At 46.2% G+C, this 27,064-nt stretch overlaps 1 protein-coding gene across 1 annotated transcript in view; it reads right to left on the bottom strand.

The window, feature by feature from the left end:
* The window catches only part of LOC138638873 (uncharacterized), a 39,872-nt gene that overhangs the window by 8,848 nt on the left and 3,960 nt on the right, over positions 1–27,064 (bottom strand). Inside the window, exons 2-6 of the mRNA XM_069728577.1 lie at positions 20,471–20,635; positions 12,359–12,508; positions 11,212–11,340; positions 5,066–5,215; positions 1,148–1,291 (exon numbers count right to left, since the gene is read on the bottom strand). Coding sequence (XP_069584678.1) covers positions 1,148–1,291; positions 5,066–5,215; positions 11,212–11,340; positions 12,359–12,508; positions 20,471–20,635 — 738 coding nt within the window. The remainder of the gene's footprint in view (positions 1–1,147; positions 1,292–5,065; positions 5,216–11,211; positions 11,341–12,358; positions 12,509–20,470; positions 20,636–27,064) is intronic.

Genomic DNA, 27,064 nt, shown 5'->3' on the forward strand with positions numbered 1-27,064 from the left:
AGACGGACGGGACCACGGCTGGATCGGTAAGTATGATAGGGTGGGGGGGGACCACGCGGGGGGGATCGGAGCACGGGGGGGGGGAATCGGAGCGCGGGAGGGGTGGAACGGAGCGCGGGGGGCGTGGAACGGAGCACGGGGGGGCTGGAATGGAGCACGGGGGGGTGGAACGGAGCACGGGGGGGGTGGATCGGAGTGCAGGGGGGGTGATTGGAACACGGGGGGGTGATTGGAGCACGGGGGGAGCGGACACGAGCACGGGGGGGAGCGGAGCACTGGACGGAGGGGAGCCGGAGCAGTGTACCGGCCAGATCGGGGGGCTGTGGGGGCGATCGGTGGGGTGGGGTGGGGGCACACTAGTATTTCCAGCCATGGCCGATGATATTTCAGCATCGGCCATGGCTGGATTGTAATATTTCACCCGTTATAATGGGTGAAATATTACAAATCGCTCTGATTGGCAGTTTCACTTTCAACAGCCAATCAGAGCGATCGTAGCCACGAGGGGGTGAAGCCACCCCCCCTGGGCTAAACTACCACTCCCCCTGTCCCTGCAGATCGGGTGAAATGGGAGTTAACCCTTTCACCCGATCTGCAGGGACGCGATCTTTCCATGACGCCGCATAGGCGTCATGGGTCGGAATGGCACCGACTTTCATGACGCCTACGTGGCGTCAAAGGTCGGGAAGGGGTTAATAGCTGTCTACAAATATCTGAAGGGCCGTCACAGTGTAGAGGGATCATCTTTATTCTCATTTGCACAAGGAAAGACTAGAAGCAATGGGAGGAAACTGAATGGGAGGAGATACAGATTAGATATTAGTAAAAACTTTTTGACAGTGAGGGTGATCAATGACTGGAACAGGAGACCACGAGAGGTGGTGAGTTCTCCTTCAATGGAAGTCTTCACACAGAGGCCGGACAGACATCTGTCTGAGATGGTTTAGTGACTCCTGCACTGAGCAGGGGGTTGGACAAGATGACCCTGGAGGTCCCTTCCAACTCTACGATTCTATGATTCTACGGTGATAAAGGAGCTGCCTAGATGGAACAAGTCACCTCTTACACATCTCTTGAGATTCACAAATCAGAACATTGTTACAGACTTTTTGCATATTTACACACATAATAACTAATTTCCACTTACTGGGAACGGGGTCCGTGCATTGCCGAAGGCACAATGGGGTGCAGCACTTCTGCTGTCCAAGGCAGTCTCTGTCAGAGTTACATAGAGGTTTTACAAAAGGGAGCAAGCACCGAGCGCGCGTAATGGGGCAGGATCCAGGTTTTTCTGTAATAGTATAAAATTACCGTAAGTGACATTTGATATTTCGTAGTCTCATTCTCAGGTAACGTTACTGTATGTCGAAGAATGAAGGATGTTCTCCTTCAGCTGATCACTACAAACTAACGTCTGGCCAGCGCTTCTCCCAGTCAAAAGCAGAAGGAATGGGGCTAGCAACACTTCCATCAATTTCCTGCTCCTTTTAGCTTTTCTCCATATCTACCAGGCCTCACAGAAGACCAAACCTACAGAATGGCCCATAGTGCACCCTGGAACTGCTTCCCCTATATGTTTGTCCTGGTGATGGGACTTCAGCAGTGATGGGTGACAATGCATTGTGGATGTTATTTCCTGGACATTAGAACACATGGGGTGGTCACTGGTGTCCAGAGGGGGTATCCACAGATCCATAAACCAAAAGTGAAATGTCCCAAGATAAGGGCACAGTAGAGACTAACAAATGCATTCACGTCAAATTCAATACGAGTGGAATTTGACAAATGTCCGTATTCGCCAACATGCATCATTTTTCTAATTTGCTGTGCTGCGATCCCTCTGGCCTCCATTTTCTGAACCAAAAAAGACTATTAAAGTATTAAAAAGAAAAAAAAACTAAACTCACCTCTCACCTATCCAACTCCTCTGCTCCTCGTAGCCACCCATCCGATCCTCGTCACATCTTCAGATTGCCATCTGTCATGGTGAAACCCCATTGCCTCTCCCACTAGACTAGAACCTCCGAGTATGATAGGCTGGAAGGGTTCTGTGCAGGTGTGGAAGATCACAGCGTCAAGATGTCATGGCATTACTATGCCACGACATGTGCTGTGACTTTTCTAGGCACATGCGGAGAAACCTACTGGGCCCATCCAACCGAGAAGCTCCAGCTGAGCATGAGAGACCTGGAGAATTCAGCATACCTGACAGCAATCTGGAGATGTGACAAGGATCGGAAGGGTGACAGTAAGGAGCAGAAGATCCAGAGAAATGAGTGGTGAGGTGGGCATAAGGAGAGACTCCAGATCACAATAAGGGACATTAAATTTGTGGACAATAACGTGACTGGGAATCGATTTTTCCAGGAATATCTGCACAGACGCGTGAATTTGATTTTTTCCTGATCTGCTCATCTATGGGTGACAGGAATCAGACTCCCATTTATTTTTGCGTAGCACAGAGGGTTTTGGTATTTTATAGGCCATCATGAACCCTACAAGACATTTGTGCGTAAAATTTCCATTTAATCAGACAAAAGAATACAAGTATGTAAAATATATAGTGATAACGTGGACCGGACCGGGTTTTGCCCCTGGTCGTTTCATGTAATCTATAAATTATAATTTTAGAGTAGTAAATCGAGATTAATCAAATTCACCTCAAATTTTGGAAATGTCCACATTTGTGATTTTCTTCAGCAGAACAGCCACCTCTTCCAGATTGTACAGGGCAGACAACAGGAGTGAAGATAGCAGTATTCTCGCTTCACCGCTCACCAGTACCGCCACCACATATCCCCTTCTAATCTTTCACTATCTCCCTCTTAGGCCAGTCTCACACGTCCTGATAATTCCGGTACCGGAAAAATTGGTACCGAAATTATCAGTGTGTCCGTGTGCTCCCATGGTACATCAGTGTGGCACATGTGCGGCATCCGTGTGCCGCCCGTGTGCCGACTGGGTACCACACGCACCGTGCAGGAGACAGCGCTACAGTTAAGCGCTGTCTCCTGCATATGGTGCTGAAGCCGCCATTCATTTCTTCTCTCCAGCATCGTTCGCTGGAGAGAAGATATGAAAAATCTTTCTTTTGGGGGGGCGTTTAAAATAAAGATCCCTGTCCCCAACCCCCTCCCACCCCCTGTGCGCCCCCCCCCCCCCTGTTAATAAAATACTTACCCGGCTCCCTCGCTGGCGCTGCTTCCTGTCCTCGCCGCAGCTTCTCCTGTATGAGCGGTCACGTGGTGCCGCCTATTACAGTGATGAATATGGGGCTCCACCTCCCATACGTGACCGCTCATACAGTAGAAGGTGCAGCCAGAACAGGAAGCAGCGCCAGCCAGCGAGGGAGCCAGGTAAGTATTTTATTAACAGCAAGGGGGGGGGGGCACAGGGGGTGGGAGGGGGTTGGGGACAGGGATCTTTATTTTAAACAACCCCCCCGCCCCCCCCCCCCCCAAAAAAAAAAAGATTTTTCATATCTTCTCTCCAGCGAAAGATGCTGGAGAGAAGAAATGAATAGCGGCTTCAGCACCACGCTGGGGGGACAGCGCTTACTGTAGCGCTGTCTCCTGCACGGCACACGGACTGCACACGAACAACATTGACTTTAATGGGTCCGTGTAATACGTGCGCTCCAACGAACACTGACATGTCTCCGTGTTTTCCAAACGGACACACGGTACGTGAAAACACGCTGACATGTGCAGAGACACATTGATTTTAATGTGTCTTCGTGAGTCAGTGTCTCCGGTACGTGAGGAAATTGTCACCTCACGTACAGGAGCCACTGACGTGTGAAACCGGCCTTACACTGGTCTCTTCTGTTCCTCCTGACAGGCCATGTCTTCTTCCACACCTTAGTCCACTCTTCACCAGCCAGACTCAGCAGGCTTCAGAAGACTTATGTCATAATATCTTGACTGTCCCTCACTCAGCACAAAGTGAAGGAAAACATGGAAGAGGACATTGTTTGCTATGAATACTGGAAGGATTCAGAGTAATCTTGGAAACTTGGGCTGAAAGGTGGCAGATGAGGTTTAACAATGATAAATGTAAGGTTATACACATGGGAAGAGGGAATCAATATCACCATTACACACTGAACGGGAAACCACTGGGTAAATCTGACAGGGAGAAGGACTTGGGGATCCTAGTTAATGATAAACTTACCTGGAGCAGCCAGTGCCAGGCAGCAGCTGCCAAGGCAAACAGGATCATGGGGTGCATTAAAAGAGGTCTGGATACACATGATGAGAGCATTATACTGCCTCTGTACAAATCCCTAGTTAGACCGCACATGGAGTACTGTGTCCAGTTTTGGGCACCGGTGCTCAGGAAGGATATAATGGAACTAGAGAGAGTACAAAGGAGGGCAACAAAATTAATAAAGGGGATGGGAGAACTACAATACCCAGATAGATTAGCGAAATTAGGATTATTTAGTCTAGAAAAAAGACGACTGAGGGGCGATCTAATAACCATGTATAAGTATATAAGGGGACAATACAAATATCTCGCTGAGGATCTGTTTATACCAAGGAAGGTGACGGGCACAAGGGGGCATTCTTTGCGTCTGGAGGAGAGAAGGTTTTTCCACCAACATAGAAGAGGATTCTTTACTGTTAGGGCAGTGAGAATCTGGAATTGCTTGCCTGAGGAGGTGGTGATGGCGAACTCAGTCGAGGGGTTCAAGAGAGGCCTGGATGTCTTCCTGGAGCAGAACAATATTGTATCATACAATTATTAGATTCTGTAGAAGGACGTAGATCTGGGTATTTATTATGATGGAATATAGGCTGAACTGGATGGACAAATGTCTTTTTTCGGCCTTACTAACTATGTTACTATGTTACTAGAGTATGAGGAGTCAACGGAAGACCAGGGTGAACCTACAATGGTAGGAAAGGTGACTGACACAAGGGTATTTCCTTTTTTTAACCACTCTTTTTATTATGCTCCGAGGTCTGGAGAGACCCCACAACATAATCAGGCACATTCATGTCACATTATATAATTTCCCTACCATTAACGTAAGTGTGAAGCTGGAGAAGGTCATATTTACCGTTCTTCACCGCCGTGCACTGCAGGATGTTGCCATGGGACAGACAGCACTTCTGCTCCGGCAGGCAGTCAGAGTCTCGGCTGCACAGGGTCTTGTTGAGGTAGGAACAGGACAAGTCCTGCAGACCGGTGGGGCACACGCCCGGGTGTTCTGCAGATATAAAAAGTACAAGATGTGTCACCCCTGGCTCCATGATGTACAAGGACGGGCCTTTTGTGGAATGAGTTGACGTTTTCATTGGTATCATGTTGGGAACCACTTCACCCATGACAGATGGGGAGATGGGTTGAAAGAAGGAGCCACATCTCTCTATCTAAACCTTTAAATGGACATATAAGGGGTTAAATTCCATAGATGGCCAAGCACACAAATCCCTTCCGTAGGAACCATCTGTGTGCACCAGCCGACCCCAGCTTCTGATTGTGGTGTATGGAGGTGGTCAACATGACACATATCCATCATGGAGCACCAAATAGCAAACCTTCAAGACAGATGTATACACCATGGAGCCATACAGGGTCAACCGCTTCCTGACCTTGTTAATCCTATGCACTTGGTAGGGTCAAGTCGACAAGGTCAGATTGCTGCTGTTTAACCATTTAAGTGCTGTGGCAAATCACTGATGGTGGCACCTTCCCACCCTCTTGTTTTCCTTCAAACTTCACCCTCCTCTTTATTAACAGCTCTGACTTCCTGAAAGGGCTGAAATTGGTTGGAAAGGAAGCAAGTGGGAAGGTGTACTTAAATGTGTGACCGCCATGATACACTGGGGCGCCTGTACTTGGTTTGAACAGTCATTCTGTGCTGACAGTCCCTTTAAATGCCGCTATTGCTACCGTGATGTGATTGCAGATTGACATTGGGTTGTTGTCAGTGATTCGGCTGAAGCAGAACATTATTGTCTCTATATACCGCAATGCTGTGTTATTACAGTGCGTACAACAAGCAGTCAGACAATCACAGATTACAGTCCCATAAAAGACTTAAATATAAAAGGAAACTATTAAAAAAAAAAAAAAACAATGTAGATACCTCTCCCGACTGCACATTAAAAACAAACAGTATATTTCACCTATTTCATTCTGATCTGTCAAAATACAAAGTGAAGCTAACCCGTCATGTAAATGCCATAAAGAGAAAACAAAGTTGTGCAGTAAAAGTAATGAAAGTATCGCCCTGCAAATGTATCAGAAAAATGTTGTTGCTCCTGCTGAAATCTTCGAGCCTCCTACGCTAGGTCGTGGCTTCCAGGTTTGATAGACCATGAGGATTCTGTGCAACCTCAGAAGGTAACGGCATCATGAAGTCACAGCGTCACGCATATGTGCAGAACCCTCTGGACGGGTGTTGGGGAGTAGTGGAGGGACGGGAGATGTGACAAGGACCGGAAGGGTGACAAGGAGTAATGAAGGGGCTGGAGATGTGACCAGGCCTGGACGGATGACAGGGAGTAGTGGAGGGGTCAGAGATGTGACGAGGACTGGATGGGTGATGGGGACTAGTGGAGGGGCTGGAGATGTGACCAGGCCTGGACGGGTGACAGGGACTAGTGGAGGGGTCGGAGATGTGACGAGGACTGGATGGGTGATGGGGACTAGTGGAGGGGCTGGAGATATGATGAGGACCGGATTGGTGACAAGGAGTAATGAAGGGGCCAGAGATGTAACGAGGACTGGAAGGGTGACAAGGAGTAGTGGAGGGGTCGGAGATGTAACGAGGACTGGAAGGGTGACAAGGAGTAATGAAGGGGTCGGAGATGTAACGAGGACTGGAAGGGTGACAAGGAGTAGTGGAGGGGTCGGAGATGTAACGAGGACTGGAAGGGTGACAGGGAGTAGTGAAGAGGTCGGAGAAGTGATGAGGACCGGAAGGGTGACAGGGAGTAGTGAAGGGGTCGGAGATGTGATGAGGACCAGAAGGGTGACAAGGAGTAGTGGAGGGGCCGGAGATGTGACAAGGATCGGAAGGGTGACAAGGAGTAGTGAAGGGGCCAGAGATGTAATGAGGACTGGAAGGGTGACAAGGAGTAGTGGAGGGGTCGGAGATGTGACGAGGACCGGACGGGTGACAGGGAGTAGTGAAGAGGTCGGAGATGTGACAAGGACCGGACGGGCGACAGGGAGTAGTGAAGAGGTCGGAGATGTGACAAGGACCGGACGGGCGACAGGGAGTAGTGAAGAGGTCGGAGATGTGATGAGGACCGGACGGGTGACAGGGAGTAGTGAAGGGGCCAGAGATGTAATGAGGACTGGAAGGGTGACAAGGAGTAGTGGAGGGGTCGGAGATGTGACGAGGACCGGACGGGTGACAGGGAGTAGTGAAGAGGTCGGAGATGTGATGAGGACCGGACGGGCGACAGGGAGTAGTGAAGAGGTCGGAGATCTGACAAGGACCGGACGGACGACAGGGTGTAGTGAAGAGGTCGGAGATGTGATGAGGACCGGACGGGTGACAGGGAGTAGTGAAGGGGCCAGAGATGTAATGAGGACTGGAAGGGTGACAAGGAGTAGTGGAGGGGTCGGAGATGTGAGGAGGACCGGACGGATGACAGGGAGTAGTGAAGGGACCGAAGATGTGAGGAGGACTGGAAGGGTGACAGGGAGTAGTGAAGGGGTCGGAGATGTGACGAGGGCCAGAAGGGTGAGAAGGAGTAGTGAAGGGACCGGAGATGTGAGGAGGACCAGACGGGAGATGGGAAGAAGTGGAGGGGCCGGAGATGTGATGAGAACCGGAAGGGTGACAAGGAGTAGTGAAGGGGCCGGAGATGTGATGAGGACCGGATGGGTGATGGGGAGTAGTGGAGGGGCTGGAGAAGTGACGAGGACTGAATGGGTGACGGGGAGTAGTGGAGGAGCCAGAGATGTGACGAGGACTGGATTGGTGATGGGGATTATTGGAGGGGCCACAGATATAACGAGGATCGGAGAGGTGATGGGGAGTAGTGGAGGGGCCGGAGATGTGACGCAGACTGGACTGGTGATGGGGAGTAGTGGAGGGGCTGGAGATGTGACGAGGACCGGAAGGGTGAGAAGGAGTAGTGAAGGGGCCGGAGATATGAGGAGGACCAGATGGGTGACAGGGAGTAGTGGAGGAGCCAGAGATGTGACGAGGACCGGATTGGTGATGGGGATTAGTGGAGGGGCTGGAGATGTGACGCGGACTGGACTGGTGATGCAGAGTAGTGGAGGGGCCGGAGATGTGACGAGTACCGGATGGATGACAGGGAGTAATGGAGGGGCCGGAGATGTGAGCGTTGAGGTGAGTATAAATAATTTTTTCTTTTCTTACATGCTCTGTTTATTATCCCGGGGGGGTCTGGAGAGCCCCCAGATTATAACTTCTTTGGTAATTCATTAGGATGGCTGACCCACTCATCTCTAGTTGCATATCCCCCCAACCTTCCCCCCCCCCACTGAACTGGAAAATAATGGTAACAGGACATTTCTACTGCACACAAATGAAATGCACTTGTCACTACAATTATTAGGTTCTGTAGAAGGACGTAGATCTGGGTATTTATTATGATGGAATATAGGCTGAACTGGATGGACAAATGTCTTTTTTCGGCCTTACTAACTATGTTACTATGTTACTATGTTACTACTATTTTTTAGCATATTATGTGACAGTATGAGAAATGTTACATAGTTATTAAGGTTGAAGGAAGACTATATGTCCATCTAGTTCAACCCATAGCCTAACCTAACTTGCCCTAACATGTTGATCCAGAGGAAGGCAAAAAAACCCCATATGGCAAAGAGTAAGCTCCACATTGGGGAAAAAAATTCCTTCCCGACTCCACATACGGCAATCAGACTAGTTCCCTGGATCAACGCCCTATCAAGGAATCTAGTGTATATACCCTGTAACATTATACTTTTCCAGAAAGGTATCCAGTCCCCTCTTAAATTTAAGTAATGAATCACTCATTACAACATCATACGGCAGAGAGTTCCATAGTCTCACTGCTCTTACAGTAAAGAATCCGCGTCTGTTATTATGCTTAAACCTTTTTTCCTCCAACCGCAGAGGATGCCCCCTTGTCCCTGTTTCAGGTCTATGATTAAAAAGATCATCAGAAAGGTCTTTGTACTGTCCCCTCATATATTTATACATTAAAATAAGATCACCCCTTAGCCTTCGTTTTTCCAAACTAAATAGCCCCAAGTGTAATAACCTATCTTGGTATTGCAGACCCCCCAGTCCTCTAATAACCTTGGTCGCTCTTCTCTGCACCCGCTCCAGTTCAGCTATGTCTTTCTTATACACCGGAGACCAGAACTGTGCACAGTATTCTAAGTGTGGTCGAACTAGTGACTTGTATAGAGGTAAAATTATGTTCTCCTCATGAGCATCTATGCCTCTTTTAATGCATCCCATTATTTTATTTGCCTTTGTAGCAGCTGCCTGACACTGGCCACTGAATATGAGTTTGTCATCCACCCATACACCCAGGTCTTTTTCATTGACGGTTTTGCCCAGAGTTTTAGAATTAAGCACATAATTATGCATCTTATTACTTCTACCCAAGTGCATGACCTTACATTTATCCCCATTAAAGCTCATTTGCCATTTATCAGCCCAAGCTTCTAGTTTACATAAATCATTCTGTAATATAAAATTGTCCTCCTCTGTATTGATTACCCTGCAGAGTTTAGTGTCATCTGCAAATATTGAAATTCTGCTCTGAATGCCCCCTACAAGGTCATTAATAAATATGTTAAAAAGAAGAGGGCCCAATACTGACCCCTGTGGTACCCCACTGCTAACCGCTACCCAGTCCGAGTGTGCTCCATTAATAACCACCCTTTGTTTCCTATCCCTGAGCCAGCTCTCAACCCACTTGCACATATTTTCCCCTATCCCCATTATTCTCATTTTATGAATCAACCTTTTGTGTGGCACCGTATCAAAAGCTTTTGAAAAGTCCATATACACTACATCCACTGGGTTCCCTTGGTTCAATCCGGAACTTACCTCTTCATAGAGACTGATCAGATTCGTCTGACATGAACGGTCCCTAGTAAACCCGTGCTGATACTGGGTCATGAGGTTATTCCTCTTCAGATACTCCAGTATATCATCCCTTAGAATGCCCTCCAGGATTTTACCCACAGTAGAGGTTAAGCTTACTGGCCGATAATTTCCGAGTTCAGTTTTTGTCCCCTTTTTTGAATATTGGCACCACATTTGCTATACGCCAGTCCTGTGGCACAGACCCTGTTATTATGGAGTCTTTAAAGATTAAAAATAATGGTCTATCAATAACTGTACTTAATTCCTGCAGTACTCGGGGGTGGATCCCATCCGGGCCCGGAGATTTGTCAATTTTAGTGATTTTTAGACGCCGCCGCACTTCCTGCTGGGTTAAGTTGAAGTTACTCATCCAATAAAAAAAATAATTGAGCTGTCACCTACGGTACTTAGATAAAAAAAATAAATAAATAAAATAAAATGAAATTGTTGGTGACAGAAGGGGGTTAGTGGCCCTTGAGGGCCGAGTGTGAGTTATGTAGGAATATCCACTTAATATGTGTAAGACGTGTACTCTAAGTGGACGCCTGTTAGTGGAGTGGAGTTGTGGCTTCCGTAGAGTTATCGAGGACCTCGGTGAGCGGCTGATCACATTTTCTTAGGTGTTAAGTTCTGTTCATAGCTCTGTAACATTAGACAGCACCATCACTTTGTGCACGTTGAACCCATGAAGACTGCGCCTCATCGTGGTGTCCCAACCCTCAAGGATGGAAAGTGGAGCTGAATATGTTCTATGATTGTCGTTTTAAGGTGAACTACATAAAGACCCCAAATTTAACTGCTACCCTTGGGGTCTTGCTAAGTGGTTGTGCTGTGTGGCCATGAAGATGAGTAGAGATGCAGAGGAAACCCGACCCAAGACGGGAGAGCAAAGAGCAAAATAAGAAAAAGATCCACTAGGACAATGGCAGAAAGACATGGAAGGGCGCACGGAGTGGCTACTGGAGGGTGGCTGCAGATCGCGGTACTTTACAGTGGGGCGTTGAGGTGGTTGGCCTAACGATCTCCCCGAGGACATATTCTGCCCCATGCGACAAAGCTACAAACAGCAGCCCCATGGTGACAAACCGTCATTCCTGGTAACATCCGGTCACTCGTGCATCTGGCATTACCTTTTTCTGGCTTCACACATTTCAGTCCTTTCTGTTCGCAGCATTTCTTATCCCCGGTGCAGTCGCTGTCCTGTGCACACGCCGTCGCAATGATTTTCTTCTTTGGTGCTGGACACTGTCCGGGCTTCACTACAAGAGACAGAGCAGCCTCCGGTCAGACCGAGCTCCTAGAATGCAGTGATGGTGAGGAGCACATGCCTTGTATTCCACTCTGCAGAATCTATCATGGGTGGTCTCCTCTCTACAACCTATATCATTCTCTTCCACCTTCTACAGTCTCTGCGCTTTCTTCCCTATCTACAGGTATATGATCTGCCCACCATGAGCATGTAGATGCTTTCCTCTCTCCTCATACTGCCATTTGGGAGCAATGACAGAAGTAGCTACACTCATGACCACTGTACTGGTCATGTAATGGCTGCTTATATATCTCTAGATTGTATGGAAAACCTGAGAAAAGTTTTTTTAATCACATTTACTGCTGTATTTGTATTTTTTCTGATCACCGCTTTAAGATGAGCAGCACAATAATTAGAAACCACAAGAAATCGGGAAATCGATCTGCAGAGCCCTGGTTGTGTGACAAAGTCAGCAGTCTGCAGAGGTGAAGCTCTGGGAATCTGTCTGCGGGGAGCCATGTTGTCTCTTTGATTTGTAGGTGCGACGTCTTCATTGATGTGTAAAGAACACATGACGCCATTGTGAACCTACTAATCAGAAGACATGCAGACAGGGAGCAGGTCGGCCCCGCAGGTTGGCGGCCTGTCGATCAGAGTCCTATGAATAGATTTGCTCATCTGAAGAAGTCATGTTACATTTCGGAAGGGGAAACAATGGTGTGATGAGACCTAATGTAGTGCGACACGCCATGACACCCCCCAGGATAGATGTCTCTGCCTACTTATAGGGGAGCAGAGCGGACCCCGCAGTCCCACCCAGCTCTCTTCAGGTACTCTCAGCACCATAGGAGGATCAGCATTTCACTCCCGTTGGCTCATTTTTTACATTTTCTATTTTCTTCCTTCTTTCGCCTCCTTTTTTTCCTTTTGCATCTCCATAAAGCTGAGAGTTATTGTCCCATCACCAGCATATGTTATCAGTCCAAAGGACTGACCGAGAAGTGAGAGCACAGCCGCCATGTCCTCACCTGTCACTGTCGAGGTGCACTGATAGCGGCATTTACTAAAGCAGCAGCGGTCGGTCCCTTGGCACTGACTATCGCTGTGGCACTCATAAGGCGCGGGCTTCACATAGATACACATCGAATCGTCGAAACACAGGCAGGGGTTCAGCTTAGCTGCAGAGAGAAAACACAAGAGTTATTTCTGTAGGAGATGACGATAATCCCTTCTTATCACTACATAATAATGGAAATCTCATACAATACTGCCCCCTGTGGTCACCAATGGTAACGATAATACTGCCCCTGTGGTCACCAATGGTAATGATAATACTGCCCCCTGTGGTCACCAATGGTAACTATAATACTGCCCCCGTGGTCACCAATGGTAACTATAATTCTGCCCCCCGTGGTCACCAATGGTAATGATAATACTGCCCCTGTGGTCACCAATGGTAACTATAATACTGCCCCCGTGGTCACCAATGGTAACTATAATTCTGCCCCCCGTGGTCACCAATGGTAACTATAATACTGCCCCCTGTGGTCACCAATGGTAACTATAATTCTGCCCCCCGTGGTCACCAATGGTAACTATAATACTGCCCCCTGTGGTCACCAATGGTAACTATAATTCTGCCCCCGTGGTCACCAATGGTAACTATAATACTGCCCCCGTGGTCACCAATGGTAACTATAATACTGCCCCCTGTGGTCACCAATGGTAACTATAATACTGCCCCCTGTGGTCACCAATGGTAACTATAATACTGCCCCCTGTGGTCACCAATGGTAACTATAATACTGCCCCCCGTGGTCACCAATGGTAACTATAATTCTGCCCCCCGTGGTCACCAATGGTAACTATAATACTGCCCCCTGTGGTCACCAATGGTAACTATAATACTGCCCCCGTGGTCACCAATGGTAGCTATAATATTGCCCCCTGAGATCACCAATGGTAGCTATAATACTGCCCCCTGTGGTCACCAATGGTAACTATAATACTGCCCCCCATGGTCACAAATGGTAACTATAATACTGCCCCCCGTGATCACCAATGGTAACTATAATACTGCCCCCTGTGGTCACCAATGGTAACTATAATACTGCCCCCTGTGGTCACCAATGGTAACTATAATACTGCCCCCTGTGGTCACCAATGGTAACTATAATACTGCCCCCTGTGGTCACCAATGGTAACTATAAAACTGCCCTCTGTGGTCACCAATGGTAACTATAATACTGCCCCCTGTGGTCACTAATAGTATCTGTAATACTGCCCCCTGTGGTCACTAATAGTATCTATAATACTGCCCCCTGTGGTCACTAATAGTATCTATAATACTGCGCCCTGTGGTCACCAGTAGTAATTATAATACTGCCCCCTGTGGTCACTAGTAGTATCTGTAATACTGCCCCCTGTGGTCACTAGTAGTATCTATAATACTGCCCCCTGTGGTCATCAGTAGTAATTATAATACTGCCCCCTGTGGTCAATAATAGTATCTATAATACTGCCCCCTGTGGTCACTAGTAGAATCTATAATACTGCCCCCTGTGGTCACCAGTAGTAATTATAATACTGCCCCCTGTGGTCACCAATAGTAATTATAATACTGCCCCCTGTGGTCACCAGTAGTAATTATAATACTGCCCCCTGTGGTCACTAGTAGTATCTATAATACTGCCCCCTGTGGTCACTAATAGTATCTATAATACTGCCCCCTGTGGTCTTTAATAGTATCTATAATACTGCCCCCTGTGGTCACTAATAGTATCTATAATACTGCCCCCTGTGGCCACCAGTAGTAATTATAATACTGCCCCCTGTGGTCTTTAATAGTATCTATAATACTGCCCCCTGTGGTCACTAATAGTATCTATAATACTGCCACCTGTGGCCACCAGTAGTAATTATAATACTGCCCCCTGTGGTCTCTAATAGTATCTATAATACTGCCCCCTGTGGTCACTAATAGTATCTATAATACTGCCCCCTGTGGTCACCAGTAGTAATTATAATACTGCCCCCTGTGGTCACTAGTAGTATCTATAATACTGCCCCCTGTGGTCACCAGTAGTAATTATAATACTGCCCCCTGTGGTCACTAATAGTATCTATAATACTGCCCCCTGTGGTCACTAGTAGTATCTATAATACTGCCCCCTGTGGTCACTAGTAGTATCTAAAATACTGCCCCCTGTGGTCACTAATAGTATCTATAATACTGCCCCCTGTGGTCACTGGTAGTATCTATAATACTGCCCCCTGTGGTCACCAGTAGTATCTATAATACTGCCCCCTCTGGTCACCAGTAGTAATTATAATACTGCCCCCTGTGGTCACTAATAGTATCTATAATACTGCCCCCTGTGGTCACTAGTAGTATCTATAATACTGCCCCCTGTGGTCACTAGTAGTATCTATGATACTGCCCCCTGTGGTCACTAATAGTATCTATAATACTGCCCCCTGTGGTCACTAATAGTATCTATAATACTGCCCCCTGTGGTCACCAGTAGTAATTATAATACTGCCCCCTGTGGTCACCAGTAGTAACTATAATACTGCCCCCTGTGGTCACTAATAGTATCTATAATACTGCCCCCTGTGGTCACTAATAGTATCTATAATACTGCCCCCTGTGGTCACCAGTAGTAATTATAATACTGCCCCCTGTGGTCACTAATAGTATCTATAATACTGCCCCCTGTGGTCACTAGTAGTATCTATAATACTGCCCTCTGTGGTCACTAATAGTATCTATAATACTGCCCCCTGTGGTCACTAATAGTATCTATAATACTGCCCCCTGTGGTCACTAATAGTATCTATAATACTGCCCCCTGTGGTCACTAATAGTATCTATAATACTGCCCCCTGTGGTCACTAGTAGTAATTATAATACTGCCCCCTGTGGTCACCAGTAGTAACTATAATACTGCCCCCTGTGGTCACTAGTAGTATCTATAATAATGCCCCCTGTGGTCACTAGTAGTAATTATAATACTGCCCCCTGTGGTCACTAGTAGTATCTATAATACTGCCCCCTGTGGTCACCAGTAGTAATTATAATACTGCCCCCTGTGGTCACTAATAGTATCTATAATACTGCCCCCTGTGGTCACCAGTAGTAATTATAATACTGCCCCCTGTGGTCACTAGTTGTATCTATAATACTGCCCCCTGTGGTCACGAGTAGTAATTATAATACTGCCCCCTGTGGTCACCAGTAGTAATTATAATACTGCCCCCTGTGGTCACTAGTAGTATCTATAATACTGCCCCCTGTGGTCACCAGTAGTATCTATAATACTGCCCCCTGTGGTCACCAGTAGTAATTATAATACTGCCCCCTGTGGTCACTAATAGTATCTATAATACTGCCCCCTGTGGTCACTAGTAGTAATTATAATACTGCCCCCTGTGGTCACCAGTAGTAATTATAATACTGCCCCCTGTGGTCACTAGTAGTATCTATAATACTGCCCCCTGTGGTCACCAGTAGTAATTATAATACTGCCCCCTGTGGTCACTAATAGTATCTATAATACTGCCCCCTGTGGTCACTAGTAGTATCTATAATACTGCCCCCTGTGGTCACTAATACTATCTATAATACTGCCCCCTGTGGTCACTAATAGTATCTATAATACTGCCCCCTGTGGTCACTAATAGTATCTATAATACTGCCCCCTGTGGTCACTAGTAGTATCTATAATACTGCCCCCTGTGGTCACTAATAGTATCTGTAATACTGCCCCCTGTGGTCACTAGTAGTATCTATAATACTGCCCCCTGTGGTCACTAATACTATCTATAATACTGCCCCCTGTGGTCACTAATAGTATCTATAATACTGCCCCCTGTGGTCACTAATAGTATCTATAATACTGCCCCCTGTGGTCACTAGTAGTATCTATAATACTGCCCCCTGTGGTCACTAATAGTATCTATAATACTGCCCCCTGTGGTCACTAATAGTATCTATAATACTGCCCCATGTGGTCACTAATAGTATCTATAATACTGCCCCCTGTGGTCACTAGTAGTAATTATAATACTGCCCCCTGTGGTCACCAGTAGTAACTATAATACTGCCCCCTGTGGTCACTAGTAGTATCTATAATACTGCCCCCTGTGGTCACCAGTAGTAATTATAATACTGCCCCCTGTGGTCACTAATAGTATCTATAATACTGCCCCCTGTGGTCACGAGTAGTAATTATAATACTGCCCCCTGTGGTCACTAATAGTATCTATAATACTGCCCCCTGTGGTCACCAGTAGTAACTATAATACTGCCCCCTGTGGTCACCAATGGTAACTATAAAACTGCCCCCTGTGGTCACTAATAGTATCTGTAATACTGCCCCCTGTGGTCACTAATAGTATCTATAATACTGCCCCCAGTGGTCACTAATAGTATCTATAATACTGCCCCCTGTGGTCACTAATAGTATCTATAATACTGCCCCCTGTGGTCACTAATAGTATCTATAATACTGCCCCCTGTGGTCACCAGTAGTAATTATAATACTGCCCCCTGTGGTCACTAGTAGTATCTGTAATACTGCCCCCTGTGGTCACTAGTAGTATCTATAATACTGCCCCCTGTGGTCACCAGTAGTAATTATAATACTGCCCCCTGTGGTCAATAATAGTATCTATAATACTGCCCCCTGTGGTCACTAGTAGAATCTATAATACTGCCCCCTGTGGTCACCAGTAGTAATTATAATACTGCCTCCTGTGGTCACTAGTAGTATCTATAATACTGCCCCCTGTGGTCACCAGTAGTAATTATAATACTGCCCCCTGTGGTCACCAATAGTAATTATAATACTGCCCCCTGTGGTCACTAGTAGTATCTATAATACTGCCCCCTGTGGTCACTAATAGTATCTATAATACTGCCCCCTGTGGTCTATAATAGTATCTATAATACTGCCCCCTGTGGTCACTAATAGTATCTATAATACTGCCACCTGTGGCCACCAGTAGTAATTATAATACTGCCCCCTGTGGTCACCAGTAGTAATTATAATACTGCCCCCTGTGGTCACTAGTAGTATCTATAATACTGCCCCCTGTGGTCTATAATAGTATCTATAATACTGCCCCCTGTGGTCACTAATAGTATCTATAATACTGCCCCCTGTGGTCTATAATAGTATCTATAATACTGCCCCCTGTGGTCACTAATAGTATCTATAATACTGCCACCTGTGGCCACCAGTAGTAATTATAATACTGCCCCCTGTGGTCTCTAATAGTATCTATAATACTGCCCCCTGTGGTCACTAATAGTATCTATAATGCTGCCCCCTGTGGTCACTAATAGTATCTATAATACTGCCCCCTGTGGTCACCAGTAGTAACTATAATACTGCCCCCTGTGGTCACTAATAGTATCTATAATACTGCCCCCTGTGGTCACCAGTAGTAATTATAATACTGACCCCTGTGGTCACTAGTAGTATCTATAATACTGCCCCCTGTGGTCACCAGTAGTAATTATAATACTGCCCCCTGTGGTCACTAATAGTATCTATAATACTGCCCCCTGTGGTCACTAGTAGTATCTATAATACTGCCCCCTGTGGTCACTAGTAGTATCTATAATACTGCCCCCTGTGGTCACTAATAGTATCTATAATACTGCCCCCTGTGGTCACCAGTAGTAATTATAATACTGCCCCCTGTGGTCACTAATAGTATCTATAATACTGCCCCTTGTGGTCACTAGTAGTATCTATAATACTGCCCCCTGTGGTCACTAATAGTATCTATAATACTGCCCCCTGTGGTCACTAATAGTATCTATAATACTGCCCCCTGTGGTCACCAGTAGTAATTATAATACTGCCCCCTGTGGTCACTAATAGTATCTATAATACTGCCCCCTGTGGTCACTAGTAGTATCTATAATACTGCCCTCTGTGGTCACTAATAGTATCTATAATAATGCCCCCTGTGGTCACTAGTAGTAATTATAATACTGCCCCCTGTGGTCACTAGTAGTATCTATAATACTGCCCCCTGTGGTCACCAGTAGTAATTATAATACTGCCCCCTGTGGTCACTAATAGTATCTATAATACTGCCCCCTGTGGTCACTAGTAGTAATTATAATACTGCCCCCTGTGGTCACCAGTAGTAATTATAATACTGCCCCCTGTGGTCACTAATAGTATCTATAATACTGCCCCCTGTGGTCACCAGTAGTAATTATAATACTGCCCCCTGTGGTCACTAGTTGTATCTATAATACTGCCCCCTGTGGTCACGAGTAGTAATTATAATACTGCCCCCTGTGGTCACCAGTAGTAATTATAATACTGCCCCCTGTGGTCACTAGTAGTATCTATAATACTGCCCCCTGTGGTCACCAGTAGTATCTATAATACTGCCCCCTGTGGTCACCAGTAGTAATTATAATACTGCCCCCTGTGGTCACTAATAGTATCTATAATACTGCCCCCTGTGGTCACTAGTAGTAATTATAATACTGCCCCCTGTGGTCACCAGTAGTAATTATAATACTGCCCCCTGTGGTCACTAGTAGTATCTATAATACTGCCCCCTGTGGTCACCAGTAGTAATTATAATACTGCCCCCTGTGGTCACTAGTAGTATCTATAATACTGCCCCCTGTGGTCACTAATAGAATCTATAATACTGCCCCCTGTGGTCACTAATAGTATCTATAATACTGCCCCCTGTGGTCACTAGTAGTATCTATAATACTGCCCCCTGTGGTCACTAATAGTATCTATAATACTGCCCCCTGTGGTCACTAATAGTATCTATAATACTGCCCCCTGTGGTCACTAATAGTATCTATAATACTGCCCCCTGTGGTCACTAATAGTATCTATAATACTGCCCCCTGTGGTCACTAATAGTATCTATAATACTGCCCCCTGTGGTCACTAATAGTATCTATAATACTGCCCCCTGTGGTCACTAATAGTATCTATAATACTGCCCCATGTGGTCACTAATAGTATCTATAATACTGCCCCCTGTGGTCACTAATAGTATCTATAATACTGCCCCCTGTGGTCACTAGTAGTAATTATAATACTGCCCCCTGTGGTCACCAGTAGTAACTATAATACTGCCCCCTGTGGTCACTAGTAGTATCTATAATACTGCCCCCTGTGGTCACCAGTAGTAATTATAATACTGCCCCCTGTGGTCACTAATAGTATCTATAACACTGCCCCCTGTGGTCACGAGTAGTAATTATAATACTGCCCCCTGTGGTCACTTATAGTATCTATAATACTGCCCCCTCTGGTCACCAGTAGTAACTATAATGCTGCCCCCTGTGGTCACCAGTAGTATCTATAATACTGCCCCCTGTGGTCACCAGTAGTATCTATAATACTGCCCCCTGTGGTCACCAGTAGTATCTATAATACTGCCCCCTGTGGTCACTAATAGTATCTATAATACTGCCCCCTCTGGTCACCAGTAGTAACTATAATACTGTCCCCTGTGGTCACTAATAGTATCTATAATACTGCCCCCTCTGGTCACCAGTAGTAACTATAATGCTGCCCCCTGTGGTCACCAGTAGTATCTATAATACTGTCCCCTGTGGTCACTAATAGTATCTATAATACTGCCCCCTCTGGTCACCAGTAGTAACTATAATGCTGCCCCCTGTGGTCACCAGTAGTATCTATAATACTGTCCCCTGTGGTCACTAATACTATCTATAATACTGCCCCCTGTGGTCACTAATAGTATCTATAATACTGCCCCCTGTGGTCACCAGTAGTAGTTATAATACTGCCCCCTGTGGTCACCAGTAGTAACTATAATGCTGCCCCCTGTGGTCACTAATACTATCTATAATACTGCCCCCTGTGGTCACTAGTAGTAACTATAATGCTGCCCCCTGTGGTCACTAATACTATCTATAATACTGCCCCCTGTGGTCACTAGTAGTATCTATAATACTGCCCCCTGTGGTCAATAGTAGTATCTATAATACTGCCCCCTGTGGTTATCCCCGATATTTCCGCAATGTTCTGACCTCCGATTAGTGAGGGTCTCTGGATATAGAAGCCCCCGCCCAGTGAGGGGTCACCTACTTTATGGCTTCCATGTCTTGTACTTACGTTGTAGAGGCAGCAGGCAGCGCTGTGTGCACCCCGAGGTGCAGCATTTTCTCTTCCCTTTGCAGTCTTTGTCTTGGGAACATTCAGGCTTGACCTTTATTAGGGGATTACATTTTGGGTAGTCCACGTCTGCGGGGCAAAACTCCAGCTTCTCTAAAAACCCCCCTAAACAAGATGCAAGAAGCAGTGAGAGTCGGACATTTGTTATTCAACAGCAAACAAACAAAACCCTTTAGGGCTGATTTAAGATCTGATCTTAGCTTCTCGCCATGTTTCGCCATGGCAGGCTTCATCTGAGGCTTCCAGTCTCAGTCCCCTGATAAAGCCTGTCACGGTGAAACATTATAATTATTAGGGCTGATTTAAGATCTGATCTTAGCTTCTCGCCATGTTTCGCCATGGCAGGCTTCATCTGTGGCTTCCAGTCTCAGTCCCCTGATAAAGCCTGTCATGGCGAAACATTATCATTATTAGGGCTGGTTTAAGATCTGATCTTAGCTTCCTGACATGTTTCGCCATGGCAGGCTTCATCTGAGGCTTCCAGTCTCAGTCCCCTGATAAAGCCTGTCATGGCGAAACATTATCATTATTAGGGCTGGTTTAAGATCTGATCTTAGCTTCTCGCTATGTTTCGCCATGGCAGGCTTCATCTGAGGCTTCCAGTCTCAGTCCCCTGATAAAGCCTGTCATGGCGAAACATTATCATTATTAGGGCTGGTTTAAGATCTGATCTTAGCTTCTCGCTATGTTTCGCCATGGCAGGCTTCATCTGAGGCTTCTAGTCTCAGTCCCCTGATAAAGCCTGTCATGGCGAAACATTATCATTATTAGGGCTGGTTTAAGATCTGATCTTAGCTTCCTGACATGTTTCGCCATGGCAGGCTTCATCTGAGGCTTCCAGTCTCAGTCCCCTGATAAAGCCTGTCACGGTGAAACATTATAATTAGTTTTTTTTGGGGGGTAGGGGGTGTTCTGACTTTGTTCTGGTTGTGTTGCCCCCACTTCCATTGTGAGACTCTCCTCATGTCTTATTTTTTAAGGGCAGTTAATAATATTTGATGGAACATAATATTTTTTATTCACTTTATTCTATTTTTTGGATTATGAATGCGAAATAGCAAATTTTGAATTGTTCTTTAATTTTTACTTACAGAATTCCCTGGGAGAGATAAGAAGTTAGATGATTATAGACAAAGCCGCCATCATTGTGGAGCTTCGCTCTTATGCCAGACTAAACATTCTGAGATGTAGATTTTTTACTTTGATTTCTCTGTAAATTTTGACAGTTTCCTAAAAGTTTTAGCCCCACAATAAATAACATATGACATATTACACTCAGGGGCGGATTATCAGAGGGTCAATATGGGCGGTAGCCCAGGGCCCAGTGGTCTGGGGGGGCCCTGGGCTACCGCACAGATTAACCCTGTGATAATCGTCTGTGAATGCCCGCCGGGCGGCGTTTATGTGCCCCCGGACCCGGTGGGCAGAGAGAGGGGTCCGCATTGGGCCCCTTCTCATCTGCTCACTGGGCCCTTTCCGGCGCTGCGGCGGTTTCCTATTGACGTGCGGGCGCGCGCCCGCACGTCAATAGTTAACAACAACAGCCGCCAGCCAATTGGAGGCTGGCAGCTGAAGTCGGCCGCAGCGCACACGTCGCCGGCGTCTGACGTCATTGTCAGTCGCCGGCGAGTGTGCGCTGCTGAAGGGAGCTCACCGCCTGGAGCGCGGACAGGTGAGGAGACTGTGTTTTTTTTTTTTGATCAGTTAAACGGTGGACACACTGGGGGGCAATGCTGGGGGACACACTGGGGCAATGCTGGAGACACTGGGGCAGATTGCTGGAGGACACACTGGGGGGCAATGCTGGGGGACACACTGGGGGGCAATGCTGGAGACAGTGGGGCAGATTGCTGGAGGACACACTGGGGGGCAATGCTGGGGGACACACTGGGACAATGCTGGAGACACTGGGGCAGATTGCTGGAGGACACACTGGGGGCAATGCTGGAGACAGTGGGGCAGATTGCTGGAGGACACACTGGGGGGCAATGCTGGAGGACACACTGGGGGCAATGCTGGAGACACTGGGGCAGATTGCTGGAGGACACACTGGGGGCAATGCTGGAGACAGTGGGGCAGATTGCTGGAGGACACACTGGGGGGCAATGCTGGAGGACACACTGGGGGCAATGCTGGAGACACTGGGGCAGATTGGAGGACACACTGGGGGCAATGCTGGAGACAGTGCAGCAGATTGCTGGAGACAGTGGGGCAGATTCCTGGAGACAGTGGGGCAATGCTGGAGACAGTGGGGCAATGCTGGAGACAGTGGGGCAATGCTGGAGACAGTGGGGCTGATTACTGGAGGACACACTGGGGGGCAATGCTGGAGGACACACTGGGGGGCAATGGTGGAGACAGTGGGGCAGATTGCTTTAGGACACACTGGGGGGCAATGCTGGAGACACTGGGGCAGATTGGAGGACACACTGGGGGCAATGCTGGAGACAGTGGGGCAGATTGCTGGAGACAGTGGGGCAGATTGCTGGAGACAGTGGGGCAGATTGCTGGAGACACTGGGGGTAATATGCTGGACACACTGGGGCAGATTGCTGGACACACTGGGGGTAATATGCTGGACACACTGGGGCAGATTGCTGGACACACTGGGGGCAGGACTGGAGGCATGGGCAGAATGTAGACACGGGGCATGATTGGAGACACGGGGCAGAATTAAAGACATGGGGCAGGATTGGATCATGGGGCAGAATGGATACGATGGAGACAGATGGGGCAGGATGTGGAGATCATATGGGGTAGAATGGATACTCATGAGTGCAGGATGCGAGAACATATGGCTGGAGCCAGGAATGAGATACATGGGGCCAGGGTGGGGAATATTATTACCATAGGGGCTAATTAAGGGATATTATTACTGCAGTGATGTATTTATTTTATTTTTTGAGTATACTGTTTTAAATGGGGGGGCGGTCCTGTTACTGTGCAGAGTGACACTATATCGCCTTTTTATCTTCATGTGGTGTAATGTAGAAGTTGTGAAAAATTAAGTAATGTGTTCTGCAAGCGGAGCTCGAGATAACTGTGTTATTTCCTGCAGGGACAAGTCCTGGCGGGAAGCAATGATGGCGGTCTGTGCTGGATGAAACATGAAGGACTTCACCTAGAGACGTCACTGGTGAGTCAGTGTTACCTATACACTGACACTATACACTGTATACTATATACAGAGGTCCTGTGTATAATGTCACCAGTGATCTCTGTATTACCTCTACACAGACACTGCATACTAAGTACAGATCTCCTGTGAATACTGGCACTTATGGTGATATTATTGTGGGTTTTTTTTATTACTGATCAGTATTGTAGTATTCAGTCACTATGTGGTGGTAATTTGTGGTCTGGTCATGGCGCGGTGGTATTTGTTCCTTGTATGTGATATTATTCGATCACTGTGGTTGTAATTTGTGGTCTGGTCATGGCGCGGTGGTATTTGTTCCTTGTATGTGATATTATTCGATCACTGTGGTTGTAATTTGTGGTCTGGTCATGGTGCGGTGGTATTTGTTCCTTGTATGTGATATTATTGGTCAAAATATACCTAAATTGTATTGCAGATTCTAAGAAATATTTAATAGGTTACAGTAGAGTAGGGCCCGGCCATTTTTCTGGAATAATCTGGTTCGGGTATATAATGACCCCCGTCACATGACCCCCGTCACATGACCGGGGGGGGGGGATAGGGGGCACACAGTGTGTGAACAGCCCGGGGCCCTGGCTACCCTTAATCCACCCCTGATTACACTATAATATTCCTGCACAATAAATGACAAAAAGTGAATTGAAGCAAAACGGCAGCAACGAGGAAATCATAAAATAAACAAGTGGGCGGATGAGGAACTAAGACAAGAGGGAGGTGATAAGGAAATATTACAAGAGGGAGGTGACATGAAATAATACAAGAGGGAGGTGACAAAGAAATAGCACAAGAGAGAGGAGGCGTGGAAATAATATAAAAGGGAGGAGATGGGGAAATAATATAAGAGGGAGGAGAGAAGGAAATAATATAAAAGGGAGGAGATGGGGAAATAGTGCAAGAGGGAGGAGAGAAGGAAATAATGCAAGAGGGAGGAGATGGGGAAATAATACAAGAGGGAGGAGATGGGGAAATAATACAAGAGGGAGGAGATGGGAAAAATCCTGAAAAATCCACAAAAAAACGCACCAAAACATGGTAAAAACGCGCAAAAAATGCTTGCAGATTTTTTGCAGAAAATTTCAGGTTTTTCTCAGGAAATTTCTGCAAGAAATCCTGAACGTGTGCACACAGCCTTACATGTATTTAACCCCTTTACCCCCAAGGGTGGTTTGCACGTTAATGACCAGGCCAATTTTTACAATTCTGACCACTGTCCCTTTATGAGGTTATAACTCCGAAACGCTTCAACGGATCCTGGTGATTCTGACATTGTTTTCTCGTGACATATTGTACTTCATGATAGTGGTAAAATTTCTTTGATAGTACCTGCGTTTATTTGTGAAAAAAACGGAAATTTGGCGAAAATTTTGAAAATTTCGCAATTTTCAAACTTTGAATTTTTATGCAATTAAATCACAGAGATATGTCACACAAAATACTTAATAAGTAACATTTCCCACATGTCTCCTTTACATCAGCATAATTTTGGAACCAATTTTTTTTTTTGTTAGGGAGTTATAAGGGTTAAAAGTTGACCAGCAATTTCTCATTTTTACAACACCATTTTTTTTTAGGGACCACGTCTCATTTGAAGTCATTTTGAGGGGTCTATATGATAGAAAATGCCCAAGTGTGACACCATTCTAAAAACTGCACCCCTCAAGGTGCTCAAAACCACATTCAAGAAGTTTATTAACCCTTCAGGTGTTTAATAGGAATTTTTGGAATGTTTAAATAAAAATGAACATTTAACTTTTTTACACAAAAAATTTACTTCAGCTCCAATTTGTTTTATTTTACCAAGGGTAACAGGAGAAATTGGACCCAAAAAGTTGTTGTCCAATTTGTCCTGAGTACGCTGATACCCCATATGTGGCAGTAAACCACTGTTTGGGCGCATGGGAGAGCTCGGAAGGGAAGGAGCGCTATTTGACTTTTCAATGCAAACTTGACAGGAATTGAGATGGGACGCCATGTTGCGTTTGGAGAGCCACTGATGTGCCTAAACATTGAAACCCCCCACAAGTGACACCATTTTGGAAAGTAGACCCCCTAAGGAACTTATCTGGATGTGTGGTGAGCACTTTGACCCACCAAGTGCTTCACAGAAGTTTATAATGCAGAACCGTAAAAATAAAAAATCATATTTTTTCACAAAAATTATATTTTTGCCCCCAATTTTTTATTTTTCCAAGGGTAAGAGAAGAAATTGGACCTCAAAAGTTGTTGTCCAATTTGTCCTGAGTACGCTGATACCCCATATGTGGCAGTAAACCACTGTTTGGGCGCATGGGAGAGCTCGGAAGGGAAGGAGCGCAGTTTGACTTTTCAATGCAAAATTGACAGAAATTGAGATGGGACGCCATGTTGCGTTTGGAGAGCCACTGATGTGCCTAAACATTGAAACCCCCCACAAGTGACACCATTTTGGAAAGTAGACCCCCTAAGGAACTTATCTAGAGGTGTGGTGAGCACTTTGACCCACCAAGTGCTTCACAGAAGTTTATAATGCAGAACCGTAAAAATAAAAAATCATATTTTTTCACAAAAATTATATTTTTGCCCCCAATTTTTTATTTTTCCAAGGGTAAGAGAAGAAATTGGACCTCAAAAGTTGTTGTCCAATTTGTCCCGAGTACACTGATACCCCATATGTGGCAGTAAACCACTGTTTGGGCGCATGGGAGAGCTCGGAAGGGAAGGAGCGCCGTTTGACTTTTCAATGCAAAATTGACAGGAATTGAGATGGGACGCCATGTTGCGTTTGGAGAGCCACTGATGTGCCTAAACATTGAAACCCCCCACAAGTGACACCATTTTGGAAAGTAGACCCCCTAAGGAACTTATCTAGAGGTGTGGTGAGCACTTTGACCCACCAAGTGCTTCACAGAAGTTTATAATGCAGAACCGTAAAAATAAAAAATCATATTTTTTCACAAAAATTATATTTTTGCCCCCAATTTTTTATTTTTCCAAGGGTAAGAGAAGAAATTGGACCTCAAAAGTTGTTGTCCAATTTGTCCCGAGTACGCTGATACCCCATATGTGGCAGTAAACCACTGTTTGGGCGCATGGGAGAGCTCGGAAGGGAAGGAGCGCCGTTTGACTTTTCAATGCAAAATTGACAGGAATTGAGATGGGACGCCATGTTGCGTTTGGAGAGCCACTGATGTGCCTAAACATTGAAACCCCCCACAAGTGACACCATTTTGGAAAGTAGACCCCCTAAGGAACTTATCTGGATGTGTGGTGAGCACTTTGACCCACCAAGGGCTTCACAGAAGTTTATAATGCAGAGCCATAAAAATAAAACAAAATTTTTTTCCCACAAAAATTATTTTTTAGCCCCCAGTTTTGTATTTTCCCTAGGGTAAGAG

This window comes from Ranitomeya imitator, chromosome 5 (assembly GCF_032444005.1).
Source record: "Ranitomeya imitator isolate aRanImi1 chromosome 5, aRanImi1.pri, whole genome shotgun sequence".
In the NCBI taxonomy this organism is placed as follows: Eukaryota; Metazoa; Chordata; class Amphibia; order Anura; family Dendrobatidae; genus Ranitomeya; species Ranitomeya imitator.